The sequence below is a fragment of the Meriones unguiculatus genome, chromosome 3 (assembly GCF_030254825.1).
Source record: "Meriones unguiculatus strain TT.TT164.6M chromosome 3, Bangor_MerUng_6.1, whole genome shotgun sequence".
Taxonomy (NCBI): Eukaryota; Metazoa; Chordata; class Mammalia; order Rodentia; family Muridae; genus Meriones; species Meriones unguiculatus.
The window spans coordinates 122348604-122364561 of record NC_083351.1 but is presented as its reverse complement, the minus strand read 5'-3'; the positions used below and the strand labels follow the sequence as shown (position 1 = coordinate 122364561).

General features: G+C 41.3%; 1 protein-coding gene across 1 annotated transcript in view; it reads left to right on the top strand.

Annotated features, from left to right (window-relative positions):
* Adamts12 (ADAM metallopeptidase with thrombospondin type 1 motif 12) overlaps nt 1–15958 on the top strand; it is a 286260-nt gene that overhangs the window by 148569 nt on the left and 121733 nt on the right. Inside the window, exons 6-10 of the mRNA XM_021649372.2 lie at nt 254–378; nt 7576–7725; nt 13256–13399; nt 14273–14417; nt 15388–15480. Coding sequence (XP_021505047.1) covers nt 254–378; nt 7576–7725; nt 13256–13399; nt 14273–14417; nt 15388–15480 — 657 coding nt within the window. The remainder of the gene's footprint in view (nt 1–253; nt 379–7575; nt 7726–13255; nt 13400–14272; nt 14418–15387; nt 15481–15958) is intronic.

The following is a 15958-nucleotide window of genomic DNA, read 5'->3' as shown; positions in this document are numbered from 1 at the left end:
CTTGAGACAGCAATAACTTCTGTCCTGAAGTTCTCCCTTTAGTTCTTTTTAATAAAGTCAGGGGGCATTAGCATTCAGAGCAGAGGGTCAGTCCAAAGGGAATACAATGGCCTCTGCCAGATATCTTCCAAATGCTGGGAGCACTCAGCCTGAACTCATCTCTGGGAAGTGCTTCTGAGGACTACTGCTAATACAATAAGCTGTGTCACAGGGAGCTCACTCATGCAAGTCTTGTTCTCCTCTTTTTTTTCAGCAAGGATTGAAAATAGTTCACCATGCAGAGAAGACACTGTCCAGCTTCTGCAAGTGGCAGAAGAGTATCAATCCCAAGAGTGACCTTAACCCTGTCCATCATGATGTGGCTGTCCTTATCACCAGGTAACTCAGAGGCTATGTGGAAAGAAGGAGAACTGGTCAAGGAAGGCCAGTGGCTCGAAGTCTTGTCAGGTGCTCACCCTCTTGGATTCTCACTATTCTCTGCTGTTCTTGGTTATTTGTTTATTACTACTACTACTACTACTATTACTATTATTACTATTATTATTATTTACAATTTATTCACTTTGTATCCCAGCTGTAGCCCCCTCCATTATCTCCTCCTGGTCTGACCCTTCCTCCCTCTTCACTCTATATGCCCCTCCCCTAGTCCACTGATAGGGGAGGTCCTCTTCCCCTCCTGTCTGACCCTGCCTGTCAGGTCTCATCAGGACTGTCTACACCCTTTTTCTCTGTGGCCTAGTAAGGCCATACTGCCAGGGAGAGGTGATCAAAGAGCAGGCAACCAAGTTCATGCCAGTGATTGCCCCTGCTCCCCTTACTAGGGAACCCACATGGGCTACATCTAAACAGGGGGTTTAGGTCCTCTCCATGCACGGCCCTTGGTTGATTCATCAGACTCTGCAGGCCCCGTTAAGCCCATATTTTTTTTGGCTCTGTTGGTCTCCTTGTGGAGCTCTTGTTCCTTCCTGGGTCTTTTTATCTCTCCCTTCTTGCATAATATTCCCTGCACTCTTCCCAAATTTTGGTTATAAGTCTCAGCATCTGTTTCAATACCCTGCTTGTTAGAGTCTAGAATCTGAGGAAACCCAAAGAATTGTTAGGTCTTAACTTCAAAAGCCTATATGCCATGAAATTTGAAAATCTAATTGAAATGGACAATTTTCTTTATAAATTCTACTTACTAAAGTTGAATCAAGATCAGGTGTTTTGTTTTTTTTTAAGTCCTATATCCCCTAAGTAAATAGAAGCAGTCATAAAAGTCTCCCCTTCTTGGTCATTAGTAAAGCAGGAATGTGGTCCTTAACCCTCTGCTGGCTCATGCCGTGGAGAGGACATGCTAGTAAGGGCATGTTAGACAGAGCTCTACTTTCTTAAGCACTACATTTGTTAGCAAACAAGTCTCTTTTCCTATCATAACAAAGATCTTGCCTTTATAATTGTCCTTTTTGCACCAAGAAATCTACTTTTAAATCTTTTGAAGACTTCTGTAACCTCATCTGGTGGACTTTCCAGTTCTTTTATTTCTATTTCATCTTCCCCTCTCCAATTTATAAAATGCAACTCTATAGGAATTTACCTTTTCCAACCCACTCCTGACTGGTGCTTAGGATACAGTGCACACACACTTCCCCAAATAAGCAGAGTGATCTAACTATATCTATTTCCTTTTCACCGTCATGCTTTTAATATGGGAATCTACTGCAGTAGCAGGTTACTTGCCTAGTATTAGTGAGGCCTTGGGTTCAAGACACAGCATCACAAAGATATGATTTTGTTGTGATCACACATGGATCTTATAGTGCTATAAAAAAAAAAAAGAAAAGAAAACTTTTGGATCCAAAACTTTAAAAACTTAATGAGCTCTTCTAATCAATTCAGGCTTTTTGAAATCTATGATTATTCACTGGCTCAGTAAATATTAATTGACTTCCTTCTATATTCCTTATAACAAGGGCTCATATAATAACAGGGATTAGTTCTTGCTAGGCAGCTTATGTGAAGTGACAGACATCCAGAAATCTAAGGAAGTGTACTAAAAGAGCCCTCCTCTTTGAGGAAGAACCAGAGCCGTTGTGCTTAATGTGTTATCCCACAGAGGTCTACTGGTCAACCTAAGGTACAGTAGCCCCTAGGAATCCACTGCTACAAATGTATACCCAAAGCTTCCCTTGGAACATATTTGCATATAACCAGGCTTTAGTACTTTCACTCAAAAGCAGGATTCTGATAGTTGAAATTTCAGGTGAGGGTAAGACAGATGTATGTATCACATAGGATCACTTATCTTCTACATTAGGATGATCCTGTCAAAATGTCAGGGCTATCTTGTTTTGGGTGGCCTGTTTTTCATAGGACGACACATACCCAGGGCCTTCTTAAGTTTATGACCTTAAGATTTGTCATTTGGGTCTTGACAATTCTTTATTGTGGAAGCTTTTCCTGTGAAAAATATATAGCCTCTGATCTTTAGTCATGAGAATTGTATCCCCCACACACAACTATAAGAATCCAAATTATTCCCAGACCTTATAAAAATTTCCTTAAGAAATAAGTAAGATGAAAATAATTTTCTACTCCTCATCATACTCAAATCCCTGCTTAAAAAAAATCTGGTCTAAAAAAAAAATAGGTGAGAGGAGAGGGGAATGAGGAGAAGACTAAGCTTTGCCACTGGAGAACTACTGAGACCCACAATGGCAGTGCCTTACGGAATTGCATTCAGTGGAGGGTAGATCTGTAGGAATACCCTACACGTATGGTTCACATGCATCCTTCAGGGCATAGTTTCCTGTATAATCTCTAGTATGTGATAGGATAGCCAACCTCCCTTGCAATGCAAATTTCCTTGTCTCCATGGATCATATTGTCATAATTCCTGTTGTCTCCCCCTTTCTCCCTCTTTAATGCAAAGCACTTAGTAGGTATTCCATAAAAAAATTATGTAACAGATGTTGTCTCCTTTCAAATCAAACTGGGAGAGAGTCAGTGGATTAGCAATGGGGGTCATACAATTTTTCCCCAACAGGCCTCTAATGAGTTGCAATTTTAGATTAAGTAATAAAAAGCCCTTCCCGCAGCCAGTGTTATTTGGCTGAAGACTGTGTGCTCCACCTATACAATAGTCAAGACTTCAACAGCTGCTGACAGTGGACATGTGACTCATATCTACAGTGCATATGAAAGGAGCTGTTTCTCTCACTGCTACCCACCACCCACTGCTACCCACTAGTGCTACCAACTACCATTTAGAGAACTAAAATCTTTCACAAGTTCTACAAGTGTAGAGTTTTCCATTGCCCAAAGGACACAGAAATCAAGAGACCATTTGTTGCTACAGTTGGTGCCCACACAACCCCAGGAGCTAATAGGCTTCACAGTTAAAGTCTGGGAACTCCACCGGCACTTATACTGATAATCAAAAGCTCTTCTTGTGCTTGAGGAAAGTCTAGTGACTAATTAATGACTCTCTCAAAACTCTTGTCAGCAATTGAAATAATCTGTCTAGCCTATAAGAGCATGCTTTTATTTATTTATTTATTTATATCTCAAAGCTGTAGTTTTTTTTTTTTTTTTTTTTTTTTTTTTAGATTCTAGGAGTCTTTCCTTCTCTTTTTCTAGCTAATTGCTGGTGTGCTGGTGTGAAGGGTAGTACAGATTTCACAGTGTGCACATGATATGCACATACATATATACATACAAATGTACAAGCTTTATTAGTACTATGACTAAATAATTGATTTGATCTCTTTGTGGGATAGTGGGAGAAATTACATTTGTCATGAAAAACAAAACAAAACAAAACCTCAGTTGAGTTTTGAGAATAGACTTCAGAAAGACCAAAAAGAGGTTTCATGTCTGAAAAGAAAATTGCTAACTATCTCTTCCTTATTCAAAGTTCAAATTACCTTTTATTATCAGGGCAATCTTTTGTTGGCCTAATAATATTAGTTTCCTGATATGATGAGCAAAAAAGCAGTAAATAAGGTGCTTTACATTTTCCCAAATACTTAAAGTTTGAGAAATTCAATTAAAAGATAAATGCAGAGAAACTTTAATCTAGCAACATGGCTACTCTGGCATAGGATCACATCCAAAGACCTAGGTCTGTATGATCTGGCTGGAATATACACCTTTAATTTCTCTGGCTAGAATACAGGCATGCTTTCAGTACACACCTTTAATCACCCCACAAATGACATCTAACTGAGCAACAAAGAAAATGACAAATTAGAGAAAGATTTGACAAAATGAGTCAAAGATGGGATCCGCCCAATTCTCATGAGGACAGGAAAGAGAAACTACTCAAGAGCAAGAAAGAGGGGGGAGAGAGAGAGTTGGGTTGAGAAAGAGGAAGGGAGGAAGAGAGAGATAGAGTAAGAGAGAGAGAGAGAGAGAGAGTAAGAGCAACACACAATTGTGGAGACAGTACAGAAGAGTTCAGTGTAGTTCAGTTGAGTGCAGTTCAGTTTGTGGAGTTCAGAGGCAGTTTTTTTTTTCTTTAATTTTATTTTTCTTATTAGTTACATTTTGTTAATTCTGTATCCCAGCTGTATCCCGCTCCCTCATTCTCTCCCCAATCCCACCCTCCATCCCTCATCTCCTCCCTGCCCCTTTCCAAGTCCACTGATAGGGGAGGACCTCCAGAGGCAGTGTTTTTAAAGCTTAACTTTTATTTATTCATTTTAAATCCTAGTCATAGCCCACTCCATCCTCTCCTCCCAAGTCTCACCTTCTCCCTGTTTCCCCTATCCCCCCTACTTACTCTTCAGAGAAGGGGAGCCCCTCACTCACCCACCCAGCCCTGCCACATCAAGTAGCATCAGGACTGAGAGCATCCTCCTCCATGGTGCCCTAGCAAGGCAGCCACACCAATGGGAAGTGATCAAAAGCAGGCAACAGAGCCCATGTTAGAGTCAGCTCCCATTCCTCTTACTAGGAGACCCATATGAGGACTGAGCTGCCCATTGGCTCAATCTGTATAGACTGCCTAGATCTAGTCCACAAGTGGACCTTGGCTGGTGATCCAGTCTCCACAAGCTCTACAAGAAAACCAACAGAGGCAGTTTTTCTAAGCAGAACAATTTAATAAGAATCGAAGAGAACTACTTTGTATTAATCAGCTTGGAGAGGAGTTTTGAACCAAAACAGCAGAGTTGCAGCAGCCAGTCAGAGTTCAGAAAGAAGTAGAAAGGGTGAGCTTATTCAGCAGTAAGTCTCGAAGGCTCAAAACATTCTAGGGCTAGGTTAGAGGATGAGGGCTGGAAGCTGAAGCCTTCAAGGTCTGTGATTGTAGAAGATTAAATTGTATGGAATCTACAAGCTTCCAGGCCTAAGCCTAGGGGTAGTTAGATAGAAACACTCTGGGCTCAGCCCAAGCCATGTATTCATAAAGCTTTGGTACGGCTTTCATCTCATGTCTTCATCTGAGGAAATAAAAACATTTCCAGATAAAACTACAATAAATCCTTCGGATGATTCATGGCTGCAGCAATCCATGATGATAATCCTGTGGCTAGTCCTGCGTCCACTCTGGTAGAATTTACTGTGCCAATGGCCACTCTCAGCTGCTCCATCGTAGTATCGAATTCTCCAGTCCAATTACTTAAAATATAGCTCGACAATTGTTTAGACAGATTTGCAGCACAGGAAAAATTCTCATGTTGTATGCTAGTGACTCAAAGTCCAGCATATTTTCATTGACAGCCAAGTTGAGCGATTTGCCATAGGGTATCAATTTGCTCCTGCACGAGGTCAATCCTCTGATTGAACACCATCAAGCTTCCTTTTAGTTGAGCATTAATTCCTTTATGTACAACTAAGGCATGAGCTACATTGGCTAAATGATTATTCAGGGTCTGAGCAGTCTGCCCAGTATGACTCATGGCTAATGCCCTGGTGGTAGCTCCAACAGCCGCCAATGAGATGGTAGTAACAATGGTGGCTGTAGTTCCAAGATCCCTTTTCTGTCTGAAGAGAGTCATAGCATGAGGGGCATCAACGGGCACAGGCACGCAGTGAGGCATGCGAGTAACCAGGGCATACCTAAATTTACTAGCATTCCAGCATTGGGCAAAAAAGCAAGTATCATTACCACAATTACTTGGCTCTATCTGGCTAATAATGAATAAAAATGGGGGATATAGACAAACAGGTGTGGGCTTATAGGAAATATTATGAGAAGCCTTAACCCCTCGTTGGAACATCCTGCGTCAGTTCTAGGACTAGCAGTGGTGGTGTCCGAGGTCTGAGTAGGTTCAGGAGACCATTGCCCCCAGGGGCAAGACGTGCTCCATGCCAATTGACTAACTCCATGTTTTCCTCCAATTTTGAAAATCATTTAAGGTTCTTAAATTATTTTTTTCCCTTTTTTTAAAATTTTTTCATCAATTACACTTTATTCATTCTGCATCCCCCCATAAGCCCCTCCCTCCTCCCCTCCCAGTCCCACCCTCCCTCCTCCCTCTGCTTGCATGCCACTCCCCAAGTCCACTAATAGGGGAGGTTCTCCTCTCCTTTCTGATCTTAGTCTGTCAGTTCACATCAAAAGTGGCTGCATTGTCCTCTACTATGGCCTGGTAAGGCTGCTCCTTCCCAGAGGGAGGTGATCAAAGAGCAGGCCAATCAGATTATGTCAGAGGCAGTCCCTCTTCACATTACTATGTAACCCAATCTGAAGGAATGGGCGGGCATGGGAGTGTTAGCAGGCCTTCTGGTGTTGGTCTCCTTGGTTTGCCTGTGGTATATATGCAAGATTAGAGTCTCACAACAGTGTGATGCAGCCATGATCATTCAGGCCTTTACAGCCATTGAAGCAGGACATTCTCCCCAAGCATGGTTGGATACCATAAAAAGCTAAAATGTTACGCTCAGGATGTGAGGCTAAGCACTGCACTCAGGGTCAGCCGCTTTGGACCCAGAGAAGAGCATGTCTGGTGGCATGCGGGTTGATGCCCCAGGTCCCGCCTCTGAGAAAAAAGGTATCGGACGGGTCTGATGCTCTTTGGGTGGATGACACCTAAATGAACATCTGTACAAAGTCCCAATATATTTCTAATATCAGAGATCAGACCTCTACTCTTGCCTGATGTGTCTAAAACAAAAAGGGGGAACTGTAGAGAGCTGCGGAATGCTGTGCCTTAAAGATGGAGCTGGTTTCTGCCTTCCACCTTCCCAATGGTGAGTGCTCTCTGTCACAAACAATTCCACATTTGGCTAAGGCTGAGGATCTGGCTTGCTTCCATGTATGTGGGCCTATCTGCATTGCCCACGTGGCACGCCTGGGTTGGCTACCCAGAGGCTATTTAAGCTGTGGGCTGGCTTTCCCCAGGGTCCGAGGATTGTTCAAGGTTCCTGAATAAACTGCATTGAAAAAATAAAATAAATTAAAATAAAATTAAAATAAAAAAACTACAATAAATCCAATGGCTTTAAAGCTGATCCCTGTTTTCATATAGACTTTATTTTAATGCATGCTTTAAAGACACAGATGATAGCAGTTTATCCTAGTACATTTTTATGGGAAGTGTTCTCAAACATTTCTTGGGGTATTTAAGCATCTCTGTTCTCTGCTTTCAGAAAGGACATCTGTGCTGGTGTCAATCGCCCTTGTGAGACTCTAGGGCTGTCTCAACTGTCTGGAATGTGCCAGCCCCACAGGAGCTGTAACATCAATGAAGACTCTGGCCTCCCACTGGCTTTCACCATTGCGCATGAAATTGGGCACAGGTAAAAGGCTAGAGCAGCAGAAATCCATTGGCCCTGCTCATGTATCAGTAGCCCTAAAGGAAGTAGACAGCACGGTAAACTGAGAGTTGAGAGATCAAGTTTGCATGTGGCACAGGCTTGCCCACCTGACTTCTGTACCTTCATCTGAAAAGTGGGGACAATACCATATTTCACAATCTTCATCTACTCCGTCTTTACCATGTATAACTGTTATATATTAAAATTGACAAGACTCCCTAAAAATGCCATTTTTTTGGCTTCTTTGTTTGGGTTTTGTTTAAGACACAGTCTCACAGTGTAGCCCACAATGACTTGAAACTCACTGTGAAGCTCAGACTGGCTTCAGTTCGTTACAGTCCTGGCTCCCAAGTAATAGAATTATAGGCATGTGTCTCGACATCCATCTTGGAATGACATTTTTTTTTAAGTTCCCTAATATCACTTACCTTTATTGGTTAAAGACTCCATAAAATAATGAAGACCCAAATTATCTCCGGTCCTATTCCACAATAACAGCCATGTTCATTTTCAAGTGGTCAAACAATAATTCAGGGGTGACATGATGTGACGGTTAATCTTCATTGTCAGTATGACTATTTACAATCACCATGGAAATATATATTTTTGAGTGTGTCTATGAGATGTTTCCAGAAAAACTTAATTCAAGAGCTAAGACATACTTTGAATGTGGGATACATCATCCCATAGTCTTTGTCACTCAATAAAAAAAAAAAAGGATAAAGTGGTCCATTTATCTCTACTTCACGGCTGCTGATGCAAGTAACCAGTTGCCTCATGCTCCTGCCGAATGTCTTTCCCACAGTGATCCTCAAACTATGACTCAAACTGAGCCGTCACACCTCCAAGTTGCCCCTTTCAGGTATCTTGCCACAGCAATGAGTAGTAATACCCTAAACAGCTCATTTTGTCTTTCTATACTAACTCTGTCTGTTAAATCAGTAGGCTGTGCCAGGCAAATTCCTAGGTGCTGTGATTTATTGAATCCTCACATCACAGCCTCAGTGACAAATGTGATATCTTTTAATATCTTTGGCTGTCAAAAATTTAGAGAAAAGAGAACATAGATGACTTTTTACACAATGGTTGTAGATCCGGAGGAGCTACAACAAAATGCTAATCTTGGAAAACCAAGCAATGGCTGCCAGTCACAGAAAAAAAAAGCTATTCTCATATGCATGCATCCAGGCCTCCTCAACCTTGCTCTATAGGGAAGGAGGCTCCCATGGAGACATTGGTGCCAATAGCACCTTCTGGCAAGTGAATATAGCAGAGTCAAACTGAGAAGTAATTGTTTAAGACCTTCTCGGCAACCACGTATTCAATGTGAAGGAGCGTTGAGAAGATGTAGCTTGATAATACGCAAGTGAAAATGTTATTACGTTTAGAGAATGGGTCTCTTGCAATCCCAAGTTCAACCTGGCATGAGAAGGGAAAGCTAAGTTAGTCTTCCAAAAGCAATTTAACTCCAGTTCTGAGACAATTGTTGGAATCACTATCTGGACATCATATATCTATCATTGGTATGACCATCTGGACATACATCAGCTCATTAGTATGACTATCTGCACATGCCTGTCGCCTTTGTGAGGAAGGCTGGACTTACTTACTGCTCCTCAGAAGTGGTGGGCTGCTTGGCAGACTGAAATGATTACTGTCTACAGTAGTTTGCCATTGTATTACCTGGGGTTAAAATGAATGCTAGCTCAGGGCTGGTCAGTGCATCTGGAAATAAAATGATAGATGCTGTATTCTGTGCTCGGGTTGCTGATGATGTGGTGTTTCATATTACACAGGGAAATGAGGATCTGGGTCTGAAAATGAATCCTTAGAAATAAAAATTGTGTTCTGAAAAAAAAAAAAAACTTCAGGGTAAACTAGGTCACTAAGAAGGTGATTAGAGGTGAGTGTTTGAGAGTATTTGGAAGGCAAATGCCAATAAGGAAAAACAGTGAAGGGAGAGGAGGTGATAAGAGGTCATTCACCTTGACTTTTCCTAGACCCTAATTTCATAGGGAAACTCTCCAAAAGACTGTGCTTCAGAGTTATCCCACACAAGGAAGAAAATCCTGAGTCATTTTACATAAGATATCCTTAAATCTTTTGTCAAAGTTTGTCCCCAGGGGCCTGTACTCCATCTTAATACCAGCCTGGTAGGAAAAGGTGGGATATTCTCCTGTGTCCTTGAGGAAAGCAAAAATAAAAATAAAAAAATAAAAAGAGTAACAAACAGTCCGTCTGCCCCAAGATCATTTACTGAGTCAAAAGAAATTGTCTGGACAGTTTGATAGTTGTAATGACTCAATAAAATTACATGGATTGCTTATAAAAGAAAGAAAAAAAATGGCAAAATACATGAACATACATTTCACCAAAAGAATACACAGATGTCAAATAAGCATAAGAATAGTTTCTTTAGTATCACTAGTTGCAGGAAAATGAAAATTAAAGCTATGCCGTTGTGTTACTACATATCTATGGAAATGACTAATAAATATTAATGATAATATATAATAAATATGAATAATGACACCTAATGGTAGTGAGGATGCACATGAAGTCTATTTGATGCTAGCGGGAATCTAAAATAGTTTAAACATTTTGCAGAACCTTTTGGTAGGCTTTTTAAAACTAAGCCCACAATTACCATATGACCTGCAGTTATTTTCCTGGGTTTTCATCTGGAAAATAAAAATGAAAATTTGTGCTCACATAAAAAGATGTACATGAATGTTTATAAAAGCTTATATCCAAACTGGAAATTAATCTTGAAGCATTTGAACCCACCAGGGTTGAGAAACTCTGATGAGTTTCTAGTCAGCAATAGATGGAATAAATTATTAATATATGCCACTACCTCAAAGAATTCTGATTAATGAAAAAGATCACTCATGGCACTCCATTTATATAGCACTGTAGAAACAGAACTCTGAAAGAAAGGGAACAAAATTATAGCAGAGGAAGACATAATTAAAAGAGAAGGTATGGAAAATGTAGGTTACTGGTTATCGCCTACCAGCGGTCAGCCCTAAGATCATATACATAAAAGCATCATTATATGAAGTGAGCAGATTGAATTTACGTATTTAGAAATATATACAGCAACAATTAAAGGAAAACAGTCCTGAGAAAGAGAGCAAGATGGGTGCATGAGTTGAGGGAGAAAGGGGATGGAGAAAGGTTATGCAATTCTATTTTAATTTCAAAAAAAATATTATTCATTTAAAATTGCCACATGAGGGATCCTGTAGTAATAAAACATATTACCTTGTGATGTTATACTCTCTTTGTCTTGCAAAATATGAGCATTGAGAAAAAGCAGGTGAAGACCATCTCTGTGCAGACTTTTGTATGATAGCACCAGGAGCTAAAGTTATCTTCAAATAATAAAAGAAGTACAGAGAACTATCTCAGAACAGCTCATGCAAAAATACCTCACACTTCTTAGAAACTTTGGATATTAGAATACTCTCTACTAAGAAGTTCATCATTTTGGACTGGAAATGTTGCTCTCTTGGTGGAATCTTGATTAGCATCATGAAGCCCCGAGTTTGACCCTGGTACTGCATGAATCAAGTATGGTGGCACACACCTGGAATTTCAGCATGTGGAGGTAGAGTAGAGGTAGCTGGGTCACAAGTTCATGGTCAGCCTCAGCTACATAGCAAGTTAGGGGCCAGCCTGAGCTGCATAAGACCCTGTCTCAAAATTACCTTATTTGTGAATTTCTTTTGAGACTGGCTAGTGGGTCTTTTCTAGCTACTGAATACATGACCTTGTGCGGCAAGCATTTCAGGAGCCTGGTGGACCCGATGGGCAGCAACCCGAGGAAGCCTGTCCAAGAGGATTTCACTTCATCACCTTCTTCGTAAATGGGTAGCAAAAGCTTTGCAGGCTGACTCCATGTCCTCTGTGATGTTGCATCCACAGAATGCGATTAAAGTCGCTAATGCTTTAATACACAAAACACAAGAAAACCTCTAAACCCACCAATGTCTATTCTGTGCATGAGTTGCTAACACTGATCAGACTCTGTTAAAGTGGAATGTGAGTTTCTCAGCTAGAGGGTTGAGAAGACTAAAAAGTTATACTTTCCTGTGTTCAGATCTGGAAAGCTAGGCCAGCTTCTCTAGGTTCTAAGTGTTCCATGCCCGGACTTAGACTTCCATGGAAACAGATTTTTGTAGAATCCTGAGAGGGTGCCTTAGGATAATCCTGAGGACATTGGTTGTAAACAGACAACTCTGGGTCAGTTTATTTCCTAGGTACCCTCTGGCATGGAGGGCAGATAAATATTATGGTCCTTCAGAGCTGCCTTCCTTGTCAGCCATAGCAGTGGGAGACCGGGGGGTCAAACAAATGAGTTCAAAACACAGAGATCTCCATTGAGGACCTCGATGTATGTCTTTTGACCTGTAAAAAATCATTCTTTAAAAGAAGGAAATTTAAACTGGAAAATTATTATTTGTGTGTATGTGCAAATGTGTGTACGTAGGTGTGTGTACATGTGACATGTGCATGGAGACCGGAAGTCAATACTGGGCTGACCGTCTTCCTTATTTGTTCTCCATTTTATTTTTTGAGACAGGATCTCTCACTGGTCTGGAGCCCACCAAGCAGGCCAGGGTGGCTGGCCAGTGACCACTGGCCATCTTCCCCAGCATTGGAATCCTATGTGCTGGCTTCTTTCATGGATTCTGGGGGGGTGAAACTCATGTCTTCCTGCTTGAGCTTACTGAGTTTGCTTTACTGAGCCATTTTACCAGGTCCAGAAAAATTATTTTTAAATGTTAAGTTCCTGTCACTTGTGATGCTCTTGTTATAGACCAGGACTTGCTAAGTGGCTTTCAAATCTTTCTTCATTCAGATCTCTTCCTAGTGCTGTGATGACTACCTATTTTCTAGGAGAAGAAAGTAAGGCAGTTTCAGAAACTCAAATGTTATAAAACTGCAAAGCTCAAATTCAATCCAAATTGTCTGTCTCCAAAACCTCTGATCCCAACCACTGAACTGCAAGGTTCCCCCAGTTAGCATTGGAGACCGTTTGCAATGGAATAAAGAAATCCATTCTTTGATGCCTGTGCGTCTGCAAAAGTCCCCTTGAGGCTGTTTTCCTGCTTTCTCCTCAATGAAAGAGAGAAGGGAAATTGGTTTTGTTTATACTGGGGCTGCTTCAGCAGAGAAGGCTGGTGTACTAGGACATGCTCTGCCCTCCTGGCTTTAGAATATAGGGAGCCGGGCTGAGAGCTCTCAGTTTTCGGCCAAACACAAGTTTGTTTTAACTCTCCATATAGCTCCTGTGGTTATGTAGCTGAGGGTAAGGGCATGTCTATAATCTTCCATGAACTTCTGAGTCCAAAATTAGCTATGTCCTTCCAACTTCAAAGTCTCACTTTGTAAACAGCTCCTTTGGAACAAAAGTGGCTTCCTGTGGTTTTTAATCACTTTGGTGGACCTGTGAATTTCTCCTGTTTAATGCCTGTCTGCTTTCTGTTCTCATGTTTTGTGTCAGCTTCGGCATCCAGCATGACGGAAAAGAAAATGACTGTGAGCCTGTGGGCAGACACCCGTACATCATGTCCCAGCAAATTCAGTATGATCCCACCCCACTGACATGGTCCAAGTGCAGCAAGGAATACATCACTCGCTTCTTGGAGTAAGTGCAGTTCCCTTCATGACAGCCTCTCTTGGTCTCTAAGTCAGAAGTTTCAGTGAGTTTCCCACAGAGGAGTTAATGCCAAGGGAAGACTTGGTTTCTTTTTCCAGTGCACAGTATCATCGAAGGAATGATGCCCCTTCTGCTTGACTATGACCCCCATTCACAAGAAAGTGAGCAACTGCTTCTCCCTCATTGACCCTGCCCCAATGAAGCTTCATATATGTAACCATAGAATAAGTTCTTCGAGAGTGACAAGTCGGAAATGTTCAGTCAAACTTGTTAAGAATAAGATCACAATTGTCTTCCCCCCCCCCCACTGTCTACTGTTTTGTCTTTGTCACCTTGACATACACTAGAGTTATGTGAGAAGGAAAGCCTCAGCTGAGAAAATGACTCCATCAGATGGCCTTCAGGCGAGTCTGTCCTGATTACTGATTGATGTCCTGAGCTGTGTAGGAAAGCAGGCTGAGTAAGCCATGAGGAGCAAACCCATAACAAGCACTCCTCCATGACTTAAACTTCGGTTTCTCCTTCCTGTTTCTACCTTGGCTTCCCTCACTGATGGTCTGTTAGTGGAAGTATAAGAAGCAGTAAGACCTTTCCTTTCCAAGTTGTTTTTTGTCATGGTCTTTATCACAGCAATAAAGACCTAAGTAGGAAACCTACTATTTTATTTCCTAGATAACAATTTTTCTATTGGACATGATTTGCATTTCCTTTTATTACCTTTCTTCCAAGGCCTGGGGGGTTCTCATGCTTACAAAAATAAGGCTATCTGGAAGGACAAAAAATAAATTATGATGAAAATGTCTGTTGCGTGAGTGGAGAGCACCCTAAGCAACTGCTCTGGTTTTTGTTGACTTGTTGCAGCCGAGGCAGGGGATTCTGTCTAGATGATATCCCCAGAAAGAAAGGCTTGAAGTCCAACATCATTGCCCCTGGAGTTATTTATGATGTTCATCACCAGTGCCAGCTCCAATATGGCCCAAATGCTACGTTCTGCCAGGAAGTGGAAGTAAGTGCTGGCTTCTTGGTGGCTCTGGTGGGGTGGTGCAGGACTTGAGATCTGCAGCATGCTGGTGGAAGTGCCAGAAAATGTTTGGGAACTGGAGATCCAGGCCCAGAAATGAAAGCTTTATTTTAAGTATACTCTTATTTATACAAACCTTTCATCCAACTTTCTCAGAGTTCTGTGGAGCCACAAATCCTATGAAACTTGGAAGCAGTTCCATGGTGATTTACAGAGATTATAGTATTTAACACCTTTGAATTCCATAGTAGTCAACCTATTCATTAAATTTGCATTCTCTAAATTTTCCAATTGGTTGCAGAGTATCATTAGACCACAGGGGCAGACTAAAATCCATCCCCAGTCACTCTTCTCCTTTATTTTCAGGATCTAATAGATAAGCCAAGACTTGGCATTGTGCTCTTCAATAATTAGCATCTCTGTATTGCCTTCTTTGTTACCACTGCTGTCTTGATTCTGCTTATCCTCTCTTGATATTCTAATGACCTCCCAGTCTATTTACTATTCAAATTGCTATTCCTGTTATTTTAAAAGCACAAATCTAACCATGCTGCTGTTCTTGAGTCACTACTATTCACTGGATACAATGCCAACTCCTTGTGTCACATATATTTTTTAAAAATTTGAACCCAGCCTACTCTGCATTTTGTAATAATTTTTTATGGTTGATAGATGATAGATAGATAGATAGATAGATAGATAGATAGATAGATAGATAGGAACTGATAAATACTGCTGTTTGAAGTATAGCAGACAAAGGTTTTTTCCCATTCTGTATGTTTCTTTTTTACTTTGCTCATAGTTTCTTTTGCTGTGAAGAAACTTTTCATCTTCATGTTTAAAATCAATTTTTGGTGCATGTTATCTTTTTATCTTCTAAGTTACTGGGTCTTCCTCAGATATGTTTCTATGCAGGATTTGAAAGTAAAACAGAGTTCAACCCCTTGTTTTCCAGAATGTTTGCCAGACACTGTGGTGCTCGGTCAAAGGTTTCTGCCGCTCTAAGCTGGATGCTGCTGCAGATGGGACACGGTGTGGTGAGAAGAAGGTGATGTGTTGGTCTGGGGAAGATGGTGGGAGGGTAGTTAACGTGGAGCTCTTGGAAAGAGGGGGAAGAAGGCCCTGGAGGGGATGATGAGCACCCAACAGCAGTCACATCATCAGACCAGACACAGGAAATGATCCTACTTCTGCTGCTCCTGTCCAACCTTTGCTGAGACCAGTTGGTCCATGAGAAAGGGCTGAGCATAGTTCTGCACTTTACTTGTGGAGCAGCAGTCCCATCTTCCCCTGATGAACTACTATGGAGTTTCTGGTCTCTTCTGAGCTTGCTATCAACTTTCATTTTTGAAATTTCTCCCTCAATATTAAAGATTGGAGAGCACTGGCGAGTGCCCCCCAAAACATCAGATTGGGTCTTTTTTTATATAATCCTCCCTTTAACTGTCTGACATGACAAAATATCTTCAAGTGCTTCCCACTTTTCTAAGCAGAAAAGTCTTCCGGCCACAACTCACAGACTTTAG